This window comes from Triticum aestivum, chromosome 3D (genome assembly GCF_018294505.1).
Source record: "Triticum aestivum cultivar Chinese Spring chromosome 3D, IWGSC CS RefSeq v2.1, whole genome shotgun sequence".
Taxonomy (NCBI): domain Eukaryota; kingdom Viridiplantae; phylum Streptophyta; class Magnoliopsida; order Poales; family Poaceae; genus Triticum; species Triticum aestivum.
Genome location: NC_057802.1, coordinates 170,018,942 through 170,036,812, shown reverse-complemented (window position 1 = coordinate 170,036,812; position 17,871 = coordinate 170,018,942). Strand labels below are relative to the sequence as shown.

At 46.2% G+C, this 17,871-nt stretch overlaps 1 protein-coding gene across 1 annotated transcript; it reads left to right on the top strand.

Moving 5' to 3' along the window:
* The first annotated feature begins 7,587 nt into the window (after positions 1-7,587).
* On the top strand, positions 7,588-11,982 carry LOC123078086 (NAC domain-containing protein 74). Its single transcript, XM_044500479.1, has 5 exons — positions 7,588-7,975; positions 8,467-8,642; positions 9,338-9,615; positions 9,806-10,150; positions 10,825-11,982. The coding sequence occupies exons 2-5, from the start codon at positions 8,477-8,479 to the stop codon at positions 11,479-11,481; spliced, it is 1,446 nt and encodes a 481-aa protein (XP_044356414.1). The 5' UTR covers positions 7,588-7,975; positions 8,467-8,476; the 3' UTR covers positions 11,482-11,982.
* Positions 11,983-17,871: the final 5,889 nt, after the last annotated feature.

Sequence of the window (17,871 nt, the reverse complement as noted above, 5' to 3'; positions counted from 1 at the left end):
ACCAAGCAACAACACGTAAGCAGCCCCTGCACACAAATAACAGCCACTCCCAACCCGACGTGTTAAAGGGGTTGTCAATCCCTTTCGGGTAACGGCGCCAGAAGGCACGTTGACAGGAGAAAATTGTAATCGATTGAAATAATAGATCGCAAATAAAATAAAGTGCAACAAGATATTTTTGTATTTTTGGTTTAATAGATCTGAATAAAAACGCAAAGGAAAAGTAGATCGCAAGGCAAATATATGAGAAAGAAGACCCGGGGGCCATAGGTTTCACTAGTGGCTTCTCTCGAGAAAAATAGCAAACGGTGGGTAAACAAATTACTGTTGGGCAATTGATACAACTTCAAATAATCATGATGATATCCAGGCAATGATCATTACATAGGCATCACGTCCAAGATAAGTAGACCGACTCCTGCCTGCATCTACTACTATTACTCCACACATCGACCGCTATCCAGCATGCATCTAGTGTATTAAGTTCATGGAAAAACGGAGTAATGCAATAAGAGCGATGACATGATGTAGACAAGATCCGTTTATCTATATGGCGGTAGATATAGATCTCGTCTTTTTATCCTTAGTAGCAACGATACATACATGTCGGTTCCCCTTCTGTCACTGGGACCAAGCACCGTAAGATCGAACCCACTACCGGGCACCTCTTCCCATTGCAAGATAAATAGATCAAGTTGGCCAAACAAAACCCAAATATCAGAGAAGAAATACGAGGCTATAAGAGATCATGCATATAAGAGATCAAAGAAACTCAAATAACTTTCATGGATATAAAAAGATATAACTGATCATAAACTCGAAGTTCATCAGATCCCAACAAACACACCGCAAAAAGAGTTACATCATATGGATCTCCAAGAGACCATTGTATTGAGAATTCAGCGAGAGAGAGAAAGCCATCTAGCTACGAACCCGAAGGTCTACAAAAAACTACTCACGCATCATCGAAGAGGCACCAATGGAAGTGGTGAACCCCTCCGTGATGGTGTCTAGATTGGATCTGGTGGTTCTGGACTCTGCGGCGGCTGGATGAATATTTCGTCGATGCTTTTAGGGTTCTGGGATTTTTGGGGTATTTATAGAGCAAAGAGGCGGTCCGGGGACACCCGAGGTGCGCACAACCCATGTGCAACCAGGGCCCATTTCCTTCCTTCTGGCCCATAAAAAATCATCGTGGACTTTCATGGCATTTGGACTCCGTTTGATATTGATTTCCTGCGATGTAAAAAACATGGAAAAAACATCAACTGGCACTTGGCACTATGTCGATAGGTTAGTCCCAAAAGTTTATATAAAATGACTATAAAATGATTATAAAACATCCAAGATTGATAATAAAAACAGCATGGAACAATAAAAAATTATAGGTACGTTGGAGACGTATCAGGGCACATCACTAGTTAAAGTCTTGACCTCTTCAAACCCACTTTTATCAATTTTCTCAACAAGACTTTCACCCTTTGAATTATAGGGACGCCTTCTAGCCAAAGTTGACTCTTCTCCAGTCCCTTTATCATCAATCTTAATTTTACTAAACAAGAAATCAATAGAAGAAACACCAATCATTTTAATCTCTTTATCATTTTTATCTTCTAACGAGATTGGTTTGGCGGCCATTTGATTTGCTAGGGTAGCTTGTGCATCGGATATTTTTCCTAGCAAACTTTCAGCAAAAGCATACTTACAATGGAGATTGCAAACTTCTCTACTAATATCATCAAGTTGTTTTGTTATAGCATCTAGCACAACGGAGTGCTCCTTAAGTTCTTCGGTAAAATACTTATTATGCTCAAATTGTGTAGTCATATATTCCTTAGTACTTTTCTCAATTTCAAGCAAAATGTTGGGGTAAGGAACATCATAATATTTTCTTTGAGGCATCATGACTATGCAGACAAGAACGCACACATAAATAGATCCGGCAAGAAAACGGCGAAGGAAAAAGAGGGCGAATAAAACGGCAAATTTTGTGAAGTGGGGGAGAGGAAAACGAGAGGCAAATGGCAAATAATGTAAATTGCAAGGAGATGAGATTTGTGATTAGGAACCTGGTAGATGTTGATGATGTCTCCCCGGCAACGGCGCCAGAAATTGGCGAGTTGTCGGGAGACTATCTTGACTTGATCCTCCCCGGCAACGGCTCCAGAAATTCTTTTTGATGTGTGCTAGAACTACGTCGGTATTTCCCCAAAGAGGAAGGGATGATGCAGCACAGCGACGGTAGGTATTTCCCTCAGTGATGAGACCAAGTTATCAAACCAGTAGGAGAACCAAGCAACACTACGTAAACAGCACCTGCACACGAATAACAAATACTCGCAACCCGACGTGTTAAAGGGGTTGTCAATCCCTTTCGGGTAACGGCGCCAGAAATTGGCAAATAGACGTGAGAGAGTTGTAATAATTTGATAGATCGAACACAAAATAAAATAAAGTGCAGCAAGGTATTTTTGTATTTTTCGTTTAATAGATCTAAAAATAAAAGCAAAGGAAAATAGATCGCAAAGGCAAATATAATAAAGAATAGACCCGGGGCCGTAGATTTCACTAGTGGCTTCTCTCGAGAAAATAGCATACGGTGGGTGAACAAATTAATGTTGGGCAATTGATAGAACTTCAAATAATCATGACGATATCCAGGCAATGATCATTATATAGGCATCATGTCCAAGATTAGTAGACCGACTCCTGCCTACATCTACTACTATTACTACACACATCGACTGCTATCCAGCATGCATCTAGTGTATTAAGTTCATGGAGAAACAGAGTAATGCAATAGGAACGATGACATGATGTAGACAAGATCTATTTATGTAGAAATAGACCCCATCTTGTTATCCTTACTAGCAACGATACATACGTGTCGTTTCCCTTTCTGTCACTGGGATCAAGCACCGTAAGATCGAACCCATTACAAAGTACCTCTTCCCATTGCAAAATAAATAGATCAAGTTGGCCAAACAAAACCCAAATATCGGAGAACAAATACGAGGCTATAAGCAATCATCCATATAAGAGATCAAAGAAGACTCAAATAACTTTCATGGGTAAAAAGATAGATCTGATCATAAACTCGAAGTTCATCGAATCCCAACAAACACACCGCAAAAAGAGTTACATCATATGAATCTCCAAGAGACCATTGTATTGAGAATCAAATGAGAGAGAGGAAGCCATCTAGCTACTAACTACGGACATGTAGGTCTACAAAGAACTACTCACGCATCATCAGAGAGGCACCAATGGACATGATCCACCCCTCTGAGATGGTGTCTAGATTGGATCTATGGTTTCTGGAACTTGCGGTGGCTGGAATAGATTTTCGTCGACTCCCCTAGGGTTTCTGGAATATTGGGGTATTTATAAAGCAAAGAGGCGGTTCAGGGGGCACCCGAGGTGGGCACAACCCACTTGGGCGCGCCTGGGTCTCCAGGCGCGCCCTGGTGGGTTGTGCTCCCCTCGGAGCACCCCCCCCCCAGGTGCTTCTCCGGCCCACTGGATGTCTTCTGGTCCACAAAAAATCCACAAAAAGTTTCGTTGTGTTTGGACTCCGTTTGATATTGATTTGCTGCGATGTAAAAAACATGCAGAAAACAGCAACTGGCACTTGGCACTATGTCAATAGGTTAGTACCAAAAAAGATATAAAATGACTATAAAATGATTGTAAAACATCCAAGAATGATAATATAACAGCATGGAACAATCAAAAATTATAGATACGTTGGAGACATATCAGCCACCGCCGCCATTTTTCTCGTCATTGCACTGTCCAGCAAGGCTGCGAAAGCCCAACCCCTCCCCTTTTGCAGCCCCCGTTTCGTCATCGCCCGGAGCTGTCCACCCCCGACCGCCTGATTTTAGCACATCTGGCGATCGTATTTGGAGTGGATCCGACCAGATTTGAGCTCACCCTGGCTGCCAGAGGCCATGTCGTGCCATGGACTAGCCGGGTACCGGACCGCAAAGCTCTGGCAATGCCCCTAGGCCGCATGCAGGTACTGACTCCGCCTCTAGCCACTCAGATCGACCCTGTCGCCGGTTTGCTGACAAATACACCAACGTCCGTCGTCCGGTCTCGGTGCTGGCCCGAAGGCTCGTCGGTGCACCGTTGCCGCTCATAAAGTGCGACAATTGTCCACTGAAGGTCTTGCACCGCGTGTCTACAACGCCGGAACATCCGGGATGGGTGTTTGTCAAGTGCGCAAACGATGGGGTATGCGCTAGTTTAGCTTCGGTTGTGCTTTCGGACTCAGCTTGTTTTGCTTACACTCGAATATTTACTGTGTAGGATGGATGCAACTTTTGGTATTGGGAAGAAGAATACATTGATCTATTGATAGAACGTTTAATAGATGTTCCTGCACTTGTTGCTAGAATATAGGCTAGAGATGAGACTAGATGCGAAGAAGCAACATCTACTTCTTTAGACTCAAAGAAGAAAGAAGCACGCAGGATCGAGACTTCGCAGATCAACAATGAATGCATCGAGAAGGCACTAACCCAACTTACGGAACAATTATGGAAGTTGGATATCTTCTAAAATGTTTTCTTGTGGTTCTTTTTTAGATGAACAGGGAGGAACCTCCCCGGTTCCATTAGCAAATGAAACCAACTCGAACGGTCTTACATCAGCTCATAAAAGAGCAGTTCGGCAAAGTAAAAGGAACACAACACACACATCAACTCGTTTTGCAGCTAAAAGGAGACAACCCAGTTGAGACGGGAACACCCTACAACACACTCGATCGAAAGACAGACAGAGCAAGATATCCGCACATGAGCTCCAGGACGCCTTCCTTGTCTTCAGTGGGGGAGCTGTTGTTGCTTGAGGAGACCAGCATGCCGCGAGGGTGGAGATGGGGCTTGATAGCGCCGAAGTCTCTGTGCCCCTCCTCTTGGTAGGCGAGGTGGGTGAGGCGTCGGCATCAGTGATCTTGAGCTTGCTCCATTTGTCTAGGCGCGCAATCAGACACACGAGATCGTTAGAGGACGCTGAATGCATCTTGTCAGGTGCCCAGCAAAGGCCTCCAGCCTTATCCCACTCTGCTCCGGGGAAAGAACAGACCAGGCTTTGATCATCTTCAAAACCAGCCTCAGCACCTGTTTAATCGGAATCCAGATATTGTTGTCAAAAATAAAGGAATTTCTAGTTTTCCAGAGCCCCCACAGGACTGCTACATTGATAGTGTTCATAGCAGAGTTTTTGTTGTTCGAAACCTAGTATCTAGTTACAGATTCAAAGGAAGATCCTACATCTACTCTGAAGTGGTCCTTAACATAAGCCCAGACTTGCTTAGCTACCACAGACCCAAAGAAGAGATGTGAGATAGATTCTAGGTCAGTGCAAAAGACACAGTCAAGTGGCTTAATGATATGCCTTTTCCTAAGATTATCCCTAGTCATGAGCTTGTTGTTAGCAAGCAGCCAAAGAAAAACATGGATTTTAGGGGGGACCCTGAGTTTCCACACACTAGGAATGAACACAGGTTGGATCCCCCTAAAATTGATGACATGGTACAATGAGCTAGATGAGTATTGGCCCTTGTTTTCCAACGGCCAGATCAGAGAGTCAATTTCATCAGAAAGTAAAATACTTTTCGCAACCTCTTCAAGTTGATACCATTGTTCCATGAGCTTGCTATCAAAGTTCCTTCTAAATGACAGTTTGAACTGGTGACCATCCCAGACCTCACTAATGCTTTTGGTATTCTCATTGCAAATCGAGTAGATAAGCCAGAACTGGACTGCTAGAGGGGAGGTTCCAAACCAGGTGTCCTCCCAAAACCTAATTCTACACCCATTACCCATTTTCCATCTATAACCAAATTTTAAAGCTTGGAAGGTGGACTTCACCCCCTTCCAGAACCTGGAGGTTCTAGGTGACACCCCTGCTGCAAAGATGTTGGGCTTGCCAGCCAGGTACTTATGATCAATGATCTCTTCCCAAGGTTTTCCTTCCCCCTCATAATATCTTTTAACCCAGGAGCCTAAAAGACACAAGTTGATGTCTTGCAAGTTAGGGATGCCTAAGCCTCCAAATTCTTTTTTCATACAGACTAGTCTCCAGTTAGCTAGGTGCAGCTTTCTATGGCCTTCAAAATCATTCCATAGACAGTTGGCCATATGGGAGTTAATCAGTTCTACAACCCATTTTGGAAATTTGAAAAAGGAGAGTAAGTATACAGGAATGCTGGCCAGACAGGCCTGGATGAGGACAAGTCTCCCCTTATAGGAGAGAAGCTTACCTCTCCACCCTACAATTCTCTTTAGGATTTTACCTAAGAGTGGTTGGATGTCTTCTTTCCTAAGTTTATCATGGTGGAGAGGGATTCCCAGGTATTTGATTGGGAAAGAGCCACCACTGCAATCTAAAATGTCTAGAAATTCTTGGAAGTCAGAGCCCTCTATGTTGATAGGGATGAGTTCACTTTTGCTATAATTGATCCTCATACCAAAGACTTGTTCAAAGCAAGTAAGGACCTTTTTAAGGTTGTCAGCTTGTGGGGCATCCTTTTTCAAGAAAAGGATAGTGTCATCTGCATATTGCAAGCAGATGATCCCACCAGGGCAAACCTCAGGACAAAGCCCAGAGATCAGACCCTGATCTGCTGCTTTGGCAAGCATTTTGGTAAGAACATCAACTACTAAGTTAAAAAGAAGAGGAGACATGGGATCTCCTTGCCTGAGACCTTTCCCAACTAAGAAGTTACTCTCTACATTATTTAGTTTGACCCCCACAGAGACATCATGAGTGAGTTGGTGCATCCACTGCAACCACTTACTCCCAAAACCTCTTTCCCTAAGGAGGTTAGCCAAAAAGTCAAGATCAACTTTATCAAAAGCTTTCTCATAATCAAGCTTCAAGACAAGCCCTTGATTTTTGCCAGAGTGCACTAAACGTACCACTTCATGTGCAGTGACCACACTTTCTAGAATATATCTACCCTTTAAGAAGGCAGACTGGTTGCTAGCAATCAGTTTTTGCAGGATTTTAGTTAATCTATTGGTAAGAACTTTAGAGAAAATTTTGAAACTACAGTTAATTTTCTTGTGGTTCTTGTTTTCTTTGGTCTTACTATTCTAGTTAAAATTTGTTGATGTGCTCCAATGTATAAAAATCAATGATGAAAATAATAAGATATGTGTTGCAAAAAATTGTATGCAGACGAGATGCGGCCATGCGTTGGGCGCATGTTCGTCGCATCCACAAATCCGACGAATGGACGTCCGTTTAAGATCGTGCGTTGGAGTTGACCTGAGTGCGCGTTTTGAACGGATTGAGGCGGCAGAGTCCGACTTTGAGCTGTGACACTCGGTATGCCAAGGCTTCAAACGAGTGAGCGTAGCCAGTAGCAGCGCGCCACTAACAAAAGCCACGATAGCTAGACTTGGGCGACACGATAGGAGGACCAACGTGGCTGCCGGCCCCACTGCCACCGCACCGGCGCCCCGAGGGAGCGAATCAGTGGATCCGACGGCTTGACCGGGAGGGAGGACGCCCGCGTTAAGGAAGCGAGTTTATTGGTTTAAAACCGCGTCCGCACAGAGTGGGCGCACGCCACAGGCCCGCTTCTTGGCAGCTTCCTCGCGCAGTCCCTCCCTCCTCATCCTCTCACCCCACGTCTCACCTCACGCGCCTCGCATCCCATTCCCTTTTCCAGCCCCCCTCGCTGCGTCTGCGTCTGCGTCTGCTGGCAAGAGACACAGCACCACGCCGCGGCCGCCCCACCCACCCGCCAGCCAGCCAGCCCTCACAAAGACTTGACCTGTTCCTGCGACCGCCTCGGCCTCTTCGCCTCCACCGCCTCTTCCGCGATCCCCTTCCGCCCGCCGTCTTCCGTCCGCAGCCCCAGCACCGGCTTCCCCCTGCTGGTTACCGCTCTCCTCTCCGGTCGATCGGTCGGGGGTACGTCCCGGCGCCGTCGCGGCTTCTGCTCTCCGCACCACAGGTGAGGGAACTCCTTCCTCGGCGACCGCTTCCCGATCCATTCCGTTTCGCGTGAGAAGAGGCGCCTTCCTCGGTGCCGGCGCTTTTGCCGCGGTTGCCGGCAGAGCTCTCGTTCGTTTAGGGCTCGAGGTTTTGGTGCTCCTGGATTTACGCCTTTGCGGGAAGGGGAGGAGAGTTTTTTTTTTTTTGGCCGGAGCTCCTCTCCTCGAGTCCCGATTTTGGCGCATGCGGAGCTCGATTCGGGGCCCCTTCCCGGGAAACCTCGGCCCGTTGGCTCGATCGACCACATAGCGGGGATTCGAGTTGCGCCATGGTGCGTGGGGAGCTGGGGCTCATTGCCGTCTCGTTGCAGCACTAATGGATCCCCTTCTGGTCGTGTGGAGTAAGGGGAGAGAGGGGGTACTGTAAGATTACTATAAGTGGTTCTAATTACTCTGCACAGTTTCAAAATCACCGTGCTAATCGTATTTGTGTTCTGTTATTCTTGCGCAGATCATATACTATGGAAACTCTACGTGACATGGCTCTGCCACCAGGATTTGGATTCCATCCCAAGGACACTGAACTCGTTTCTCACTATCTGAAAAAGAAAATACTCGGTCAGAAAATTGAATATGACATTATACCTGAGGTGGATATATACAAGCATGAACCATGGGATTTACCTGGTAAGTTGAAGATGCTTCTATATGGTTGCCTGTCATTATTTTGGTTCATAGTAAAATACAGTATGGAGGAGAAAAAGGTTTATTTCCTGCTTCCATATTTGTACTTTGTTCTTTTCCACAAATTGAGCCTTCTTGTGTCACATAATATAATTATCGGGTAATGATATCATAACTAGACATTTGGTAGGAGTAACTAAAGAACGTGGCATATACCCTTGTTTAACCAGTGATGATAGGGCATGTACAATGGTGCTATCTTAGCAGTGCCACTTAGTATAAATGTTGAGGCGGAGGAGAGAGAAATCATAAGAAAAGGCTTGTCTTCTCTTATTTAAGAAATGATCTCTTAGAACAACATGTCTCACCACGTTCTTAGGAATAACTAGTTATTGAAGATAAGGCTAAGAGATAACCCATTGTAGACATGCTTTTATTGTCATTTCTAAATTACATGCAGGACATAAGATAAGACTGTCTTATCAACCACTGTGCATGCCCTTAGTAGTTAATCTTAATAATGCTTTATAATTTTAACAGTTGACCGCTAATGGTGTATTTTCTTTGTCAGTACTCATCCTTCGGCATTATAGAGGATTTACTTTCTGTTTTTAGTATCCGATGCGTTCTAGATTTTATCTGCCGTGTTCTTCAAATCCTCATCGTACCTAATCCTCTGATGATACTTCATGTTACAGCAAAGTGCAATGTTCCAACCCAGGATAACAAGTGGCATTTCTTTGCTGCTCGAGACAGAAAGTATCCTAATGGTGCTCGGTCAAATAGGGCAACGGTTGCTGGGTATTGGAAGTCTACTGGAAAAGACCGGGCTATTAAGGTGGATAAGCGGACCATAGGAACAAAGAAAACTTTAGTTTTTCATGAAGGTCGGCCTCCCACTGGAAAACGTACTGAGTGGATTATGCATGAATACTACATAGATGAGAACGAATGTCAAGCCTGCCCTGATATGAAGGTATTGTACCAACAATTGAGGTTTCAAAATATTAGTATATTAACAAACAGCATGAGAGAGCTACATACGTTTCCTTGCATCTTTTACATATTATGTTACATTACTTGATGTGCATTTCACATGTTAGATGCCTTAAAAAAAGGCACAAACTTGAAATCTAGTGTGCTAATGTTGTTTCTTTCTTCTTCAGGATGCCTTTGTTCTATGTAAAGTTACTAAAAGAATTGACTGGACATCAGAGAATGGTAACGAGGTGGGCAATAATAACCCTCAGCCACAACAAGCAAATGTTGCTGCTATTTTAGCTGTCAGTGTTGAACAACCAGATACTGCTGCATCATCAATTATTGGTGATGAACTTCCAAGTGATGCTGCTACCGTAGATATCCCTGCTCACACAACTCCAGATGGGAATGATGACCTTAAAGAATGGCTGGAAGAACTGCTTGATACGTCCTTTGATCCTTCTGCTAACACTGCAGTGGATTCTGTTTCTGCTCAACTGTCTCCGGATGAACAAAATGCTGAATCATCGGTATGTTATCGCTCACAGCAGTGCTTAGTATTTAAACAATTCAACCAATAGTTCCCTTGTAAGGAAAAATGCTCATGCATAGGCAAGAAATTATTAGGTAGATTTTGCAAGCCAAGAAGCTTCTTCATAATAATTTTGATCTCTGCATGTGCTAGTTGCTTGGTGGTAGTTGATAGAGCTAACTAGGTATGCATAAATCACTCACGCCAGAAAATACTGGTAGAACTTTGCCGATATGTGGATACCACAGACAACAGTGCACTACAAATGAGTTTATTTATGCACACAAAAACAAAATCTAAATTGCAGTGCTATTAATTATTTTCAAGAAACTCTGAATTGTCCAATGCAATCTTAAATAAAGTTGAAACTAGCCAGAGTTATTAGTTATTACAACTTGTTCTGAACCTGGTGTTAGCAGCTTGTCAATTCCTTAAACTAGCTTAATTGCTAGTGCTACTCCTTTGTCCTGTCTCTTTGTTGCTGAATTTGTGTGTACCTCAGGATTATGGGCTCATGTAACAGTAATACTCCTCTTAAAATATTAATTTTAAGTTATGAGCATATCATAGTGCAAATTATGAGCAATCTTCTCCTTTCTGCTGGGCATGGTACTATATTTTTTAGTTCCTGCATGCTTACTCATTGCATTTATTTTCCCTGCTGAATTACAGAACATTGGTGCTATGGCTCCGAAAGTGGAACTGGACTATGCCAGCCCTAACCAGACTGTGGTAGACGATACAGACTTCCTGTTGCCAGATGATATTCACTCCATGTTGTATCCTGGTAGTGATGACTTCACTTCATGGCAGCAAACATACTTTACGGCGGCGGATCCCTTCAGTCTGTCAAACAACTTCATGGATGAATTTCAGATGAAAGAGCTACAGTTACCTCTGGAAAATAATGGGCCTAATCTGTATGAACCTGCTGATACTGGAATTGTAGTGCGAACACGTCATGGGGGAACATCTGCAGCTAGCGTTCCACCATACAAGGCTCGACTTCAGCAAAGTCTTGGCAGGATGGTTACGAGCAGCTCTGAATCCATCAACCAGACTATCAAGTTCGTTGACAACAACGGTCATCTTGATCTCATGACTAATGTGAAACACCAGAAGAAACATGTGCGTGATATTGCTTCTGCCAGGCAGTCTGATGCAGAGAAGTGTGGAAGTCACAACAACCAAGGATTTCTCAGGGGCGTCCAAAGGGCATTTAGAGGCTGTTCAGCAACAGGACTCAATATACTCGTTGCTCTTTGCATGGTTGGAGTTGCTGCAGCAATACTGCACCATGGACGTCACCGTGGTGGGATCAGTTTGTAGTAGAGGGGGATCAGAAGCGTGCCTAGTTTTAGCTGTACAAATCTGTAGCATCTACGCACTGTAATCTTGACAGTAGGCACTGTGATTGAAGTGGATGAGCGATCGAGCATGTGGCCTTCTGGAGGTACTTGTCGTTACACGTAATGTGTGCTCTGGTGCAGGACATTGATTCCCTTATATCTGGTTTCTGCATGGTGTTTGTACATATGAAGCCCTTGCTTTTTGATCAGTCTGGCTAGTATTATGGTGATGGATGAGTGCCAAACAGAAAAGAACAAAAACATAGGGAATAATAGCTGTGATAAGTTCTCTCGTTACTGCATGCTAGATTTGTAACTCTGAACCATAGTTAACAGCTTGTAGTAGGGTCATCTTTTTCATTCGAGTTGAACCAAGGATACTTATGTAAAGTAGCGAGTAATAATCATCATCTCACTATGGATTACAGCATTATTGGATTACAGTATCGCTGTCATTTGAAGCGATGACCTGTTTGCTTGAGTACTACTGTCATTTGAAGCGATGGCCTGTTTGCTTGCTGACATTGGCCGCCTCGCCGGTCACGCTTTGACGCATGACAGCTAAAACAACGAAAATTCGCAGGGCACGCACCAGCACATCTGTCTATTGATTTGCACGGTGATTTGGGCACTTGTTTTGACGGAAATTGCTTGGAAAAGAGAAAAATTCTCAACCCTGTCAATATGACACAATATACGTACGTTTATCTTGTACTAATACTTCGTCCAACCGTTCTCGTACATCCCTATTCCTGTGTTAGGTTTCATCTTCTCATCTTGTTTAATTCCCTCTTTACTCTTAAACCGTTCTTCTTTTCAATCCTCCGTCCTGTTCAAATCCTTCTTTCTTAAACCGATTCTCTTTGCATTCATGTCTCATCCATTGATATTGTTTACCTTCTTACTCTGTACACCTGTTCCGGTGTCACCTTTCCCAACTCTTTTTCGCGTCATCTGACTTCTTCCTTTTTTTTGAAACAAGGCAAAAGGTTTGCCATTTGCATTGAATAAGAAGAAGGTTTAAGGGTCTTGGCCAAAAGACCAGGTTACAAGCATCACTCTCGCGGCATTATATTACACGAATATTTCGCCCCGGCAAGGCACCACAGCGAAGTTTTCGCTTTGACGCAAGTCACAAGCACTCCGACCGGAATTGCCGTGCTGTGGAACACACGTGCATTTTGCTCGTTCCAGATTTCCCAAGAGAGAAGCATAAGGGAAAGAAGCGCCCTTCGAGATTGTGACCTCCGGGAAGCTATGTTGCGCCACCACTCCTTGACGGAAACCATGCCTCCCCAATCCGTAGGATGGACATCATGTAAATCAAGCCATGTTTTGATCATTCCCCAAACTCTAACCGTGTAACGACATTGGAAGAGAAGGTGAGCTGCTGATTCTGGCGTTTGTTTGCATAGCGGGCAAAGATTACAGTTTGGCCAGCCCCTGCACTGAAGTCGGTCAGCCGTCCAAATCCTATTGTTGATGGCCAACCAAGCAAAAAATTGCATTTGGGAGGAGCCCAATTCTTCCACACCAAAAGAGGCATATCTGAGTCGATAAGGCCAAGAAATTGTGCACGGTATGCCGTTGCCGCCGAATATTGGCCATCATTGGTGAACTTCCAGGAAATTGAATCAGCCACGCCGGGGTTGAGTTGAATGCGTGATAGCTCATTCCAAAGGTTGACGAACTCGGCTATGTGGTTCACATCAAGGTTCCCACCAATGTCCACTCTGGAGACCCATGAGTTATTATGTATGGCCTTCTGGACAGTGTAGTTTTTTCTTGCAGAGATCGCAAAAATATTTGGCGCGATGTCTTTGGGTCTCATACCGTTCAGCCAAGCAGACTCCCAAAACGAGGCCCTTATCCCATCTCCGACCAGAACCTTGGTGGCAGCAACAAATATGTCTTTATCTTTGTCATCACACGGGTTCCCCAAGTTTACCCAAGGCTTGCTTGGATCCGTCCAAGCTCCCCACAACCACCGGATGCGAAGGGCAGCAACAAATTTTTCCAAGTTGAGAATACCTAGGCCACCATGCATTTTAGATTTGCACACTTGCTCCCAGTTGATTTTGCATTTTCCACCAGAAACCTTGTCACAACCAGCCCAGAGATATGCATGTCGCAGGGAGTCGATCTTTTTCAGTACCTCCATAGGGAGGTTTAGCACCGTCAAGTAATATATTGCAATCGCCGTTACAACCGACTTGACAAGCACAACCCTTCCAGGCGATGCAACATGTTTTCCCATCCAAGGCGTAAGTTGAGTCGCAATCTTATCCTCGAGGGGTTGGAAGCGGATTCTATTTAATCTTTTGATCGACAACAGCAGACCCAGATATTTCATAGGGAAAGATGAGCGGTTGGCCGGGAAGAAGAGGAGGATATCATTCAGATCCAAGTTGTCGCATCGGATTGGGGCAACTAGGCTTTTCGAGCAGTTGGTATGTAGGTTCGTAACCTCTCCAAGGTGAGCCAGCGTGCCCACAAAGAACTTGACTTCGGTTTTGATGCGAGCAAGAAAAATAGCCGCGTCATCCGCGTAGAGGGACACCCTGATTGTCATACCACCAAGAGGGTGCAACTTTCCTTGGGCAGTAACCTTCTTGAGAATATGGTGTAGAGGATCGATCGCCAGAACGAAAAGGAGGGGGGATAGAGGATCTCCTTGCCTCAAGCCCTTCCCAAGCTTGATAGGGTTGCCCAGAATAACGTTGAGCAAGACTCGCGAAGATGCCGAAGCCAAGAGAGTCGAGACCCAACCACGAAAGCGCCGAGGAACTCCAAGGTGTTTGAGAAGGTCGAAGAGATAGTCCCAGCGAACAGAGTCAAAGGCTTTCTTGATGTCAAGCTTGAAATGTAACGCCAGTGTTTTGTTTCGGTGGAAACGCCTCGCAAAATTGCGCATCATGTTGTTTCTCAATTGATTTATGTCCGTCCAAATATCTTCCTCTTCCCGATCTTAATTGATTAGCTCCTGTGTTGTTCTATCGCAAGTTCATGCCATCCTTCTTTCCATCATAAATTTATGCACTCTTAAAATGATGCAACCGCCGCTACACGCCACCTTGAGTCCTCAATGTCACCGTAGTTAAGAGGAAAAAACTCAACATTGTCCTATCCAGATCTAAACGCCCATCAACAACTCATGATACCAATTGACAAGATCTGAAGAACTAAAGGTTCGGGACCGGTGGTTTGCGGCGATTATGGTGTCGGTGTCAAAACCGGCGGATCTCGGGTAGGGGGTCCCGAACTACGCGTCTAGGATTGATGGTAACAGGAGACGGGGGACACGATGTTTACCCAGGTTCGGGCCCTCTCTATGGAGGTAATACCCTACTTCCTGCTTGATTGATCTTGATGAATATGAGTATTACAAGAGTTGATCTACCACGAGATCGTAATGGCTAAACCCTAGAAGCCTAGCCTATGTGTATATGGTAATGAATGTGTCCTATCCGGACTATGCTCTCCGGTTTATATAGACATCGGAGAGATCTAGGGTTACATAGGGTCGGTTACATAAGAAGGAATCTTCATAGTTGATCACCTACCTTGCCTTCCACACCAAGGAAAGTCCAATCCAGACACGAGTATGGTCTTCGGTCTTCATGTCTTCACAGCCCATCAGTCCGGCCCATGGATAGCAGGCCGGACGCCCGAGGACCCCGTAGTCCAGGACTCCCTCAGTAGCCCCTGAACCTGGCTTCAATGACGAGGAGTCCGGCGCGCAGATTGTCTTCGGCATTGCAAGGCGGGTTCCCCTTTCTCCGAACTCCAAGATAGTCTTCGGATGTAGTAGATATATCCGGACCTGTATGTATAGTTGCAGAAAATATACGAGCCTAATTTATTGGCAACCGTTTATGATATCACGCCTGCCCGGTCACTATTTCCAACCGTTGGCTGGCGCGTCGCCCCACGTCTCGGGACGCGGTTTTATTGGCTTGTCTTGCCAAGGCAGAGATCATGTTCCCTTATTCACGGGATTTTCTTTAATGCAGGCGTGGGTAACCCAACCGTCCCCCGGGTACAACTCTCTGGAGATTGGTAAGTTTCGAGACCCAGGTGGATACGCTTAGTGCTTGGGGTCTTTATATAGGGTCTCAGACTCGTCTTCTTCCTTTGCGCTCGCTTCTTCCTCAACCCTAGCCACCCCGAGTTCCAACCCTCGGGTTCCCATCGCCACCAGCCCCAATCATGTCCGGATCCAGCCGTCCAGGCCGGTGGGTGGCTTCTTCTGTCACAGAGGAGGATATTACGAAGCTCCGCGCAGCGAGGTATCTGACCCCGGAAATCCTCCATCGGCTTCCTGCACAGGGGCAGGTCATTCCTACCCCCAAATCCGGCGAGAGGGTAGTGTTTGTGTCCCACTTCCTCCATGGGTTAGGGTTCGCGCTTAACCCCTTCGTCCGGGGGCTCATGTTTTACTATGGGCTAGACTTTCACGATCTGGCCCCGGACTCTATTCTCCTCATCTCGACATTTATCGTCACATGCGAGGCCTTCCTCCGGACTCCTCCGCACTTTGGTTTGTGGCTCAAGACCTTTGACGTGAGGCCGCAGGTGACAGAGGAGGAGCAGGCAGAGTGCGGCAGCGTTACAATAGGCAAGCTTGCCGGCGCGGTTTGGTTTGAAGGATCTTTCGCCAAGTCTTCCGACCTATGGCAGCAGGGGTGGTTTTATATCAATGAGCCGCGGGGCTCCAAGTGGGCAGCTACGCCTGCGTTCCGACCCGGCCCTCCAATTCAGCTTGCTTCATGGATCAATAAGGGACTGGACTGGGGATCCGTCAATGAAGTGCAGACTCTGCAAGGTCGCGTCCAAAGCCTTACCGAGAAGGGCATCGGTCTTGTGAACGTCGTTCAAGTAATGCTAGTCCGCCGGACCCTGCCATGTCAGCGGCGGCCTCTCCGTATGTGGGAGTTTAATCCCGAAGGACGGCGGACTCTTCAGCACTTCCTCGGCACTACGCACGAGGGAATGTGGAAATTATATTTCGGGGAACGAGAGCAATGGCCGGACACCACCGAAGATGTTGGCCTCGACTGCAATCATCCGGACACCGCGGTGAGTATTCGATCTCCGCACACCCTTCATTCGAGTATCTCTTGGTAAGATATTGAACAACCCGTCCCTTCACAGGACTGGATAAAGAAAGCGGTGTTGATCTGGTGTCCGGCGCCCCTTCCCGAAGACTCTGCGAACGCCCTACTAACGAGGATGCTGACTCCGACACCGTACCAGGTGTCTGCGGAGGAGGGCAAAGGTGCAGAGGAAGCCCGCCGTGGTAGGAAGAGGGTCGCTTCTGAAGGTCAGGAGGGGAAACCTTCCAAGAAAGGGAAAACGCCATCGACGGGCGGCTTGGGCCGGGCAAGCGATGTTGACGTGGAGCTTTGTGATGAGGATAAACCTCTGGCCAAACCGTAAGTGCAGCAGGGTACTTTAATCATACCCCCTTCCTTTCTTATTACTGAAGTAATCCTCCGACATACGTATGTCCTCGCAGGTTAACGCCTGGTGTTTCCCAATCGTCCTCCTCTTCGGGAGACCTTCTTCCAGAGATGATGGAGAGTGATACGCCCTCCCCGGCCCCCTCGCCCAACAGGGCGGATGATTCTGAGGTATCGTCCCGGGGGGCTCCTCCCGGTCAACAAGCAGTGCAGGAAACGAAGAGGGCATTACCCGAAGGTGGTGCCTCTGTCCCTCAGGGTTCGGGAATCAAGCATGGCGGCCCCGCCCTATCCGGTTTAGAGCCGGAGACGATCCTGGGGGCGAGTGGGCGGATTCCTTCAAAGGAATACCGTACTCCGGCGGCGGCTTCCGAAGACCCAGAAGTGCCGGATATGCTGACGGACATGCTGCGACGAGCGTCCGTTTCGGAGGAACACCGTGCCTTGATGGTTACGGTGGTCGAAAAGGTTCTATCCGCGAAGAGCGGGTTGAACGAGGCCTTCACGAGCCTCCTAAGGGGTTTTGAGGTTTGTGATGTAGTTTTGCCAATTGAATAATATTGACAGAATGCACCTGTTGTATATGCCGTAGCCCCTGAGACTTGGATTGCCTTCCGACGGAAGCGATCGGAGGATCAAAAAGATATGCTCAGTTGCTAACCTTGATTTAACTTGGAGTACAGGCTGCCTCCCCTCCTGCGGCTACCCGAAATACGGAAGAGGCCGAACTGCAGCGAAAGCTGGATATTGCGGAAGATGACATTGCATTGATCAACAGGCGTCTTGACGACTCGCAAGGTATATATGTCGAGCATTCCTTACACCAATGTGCTTGTAATTTAGGCCTGACGCCGAAAAGGGTTTATATGAAATGTGCATGATTGCAGATGGTGCTGCCGCCGTTGAAG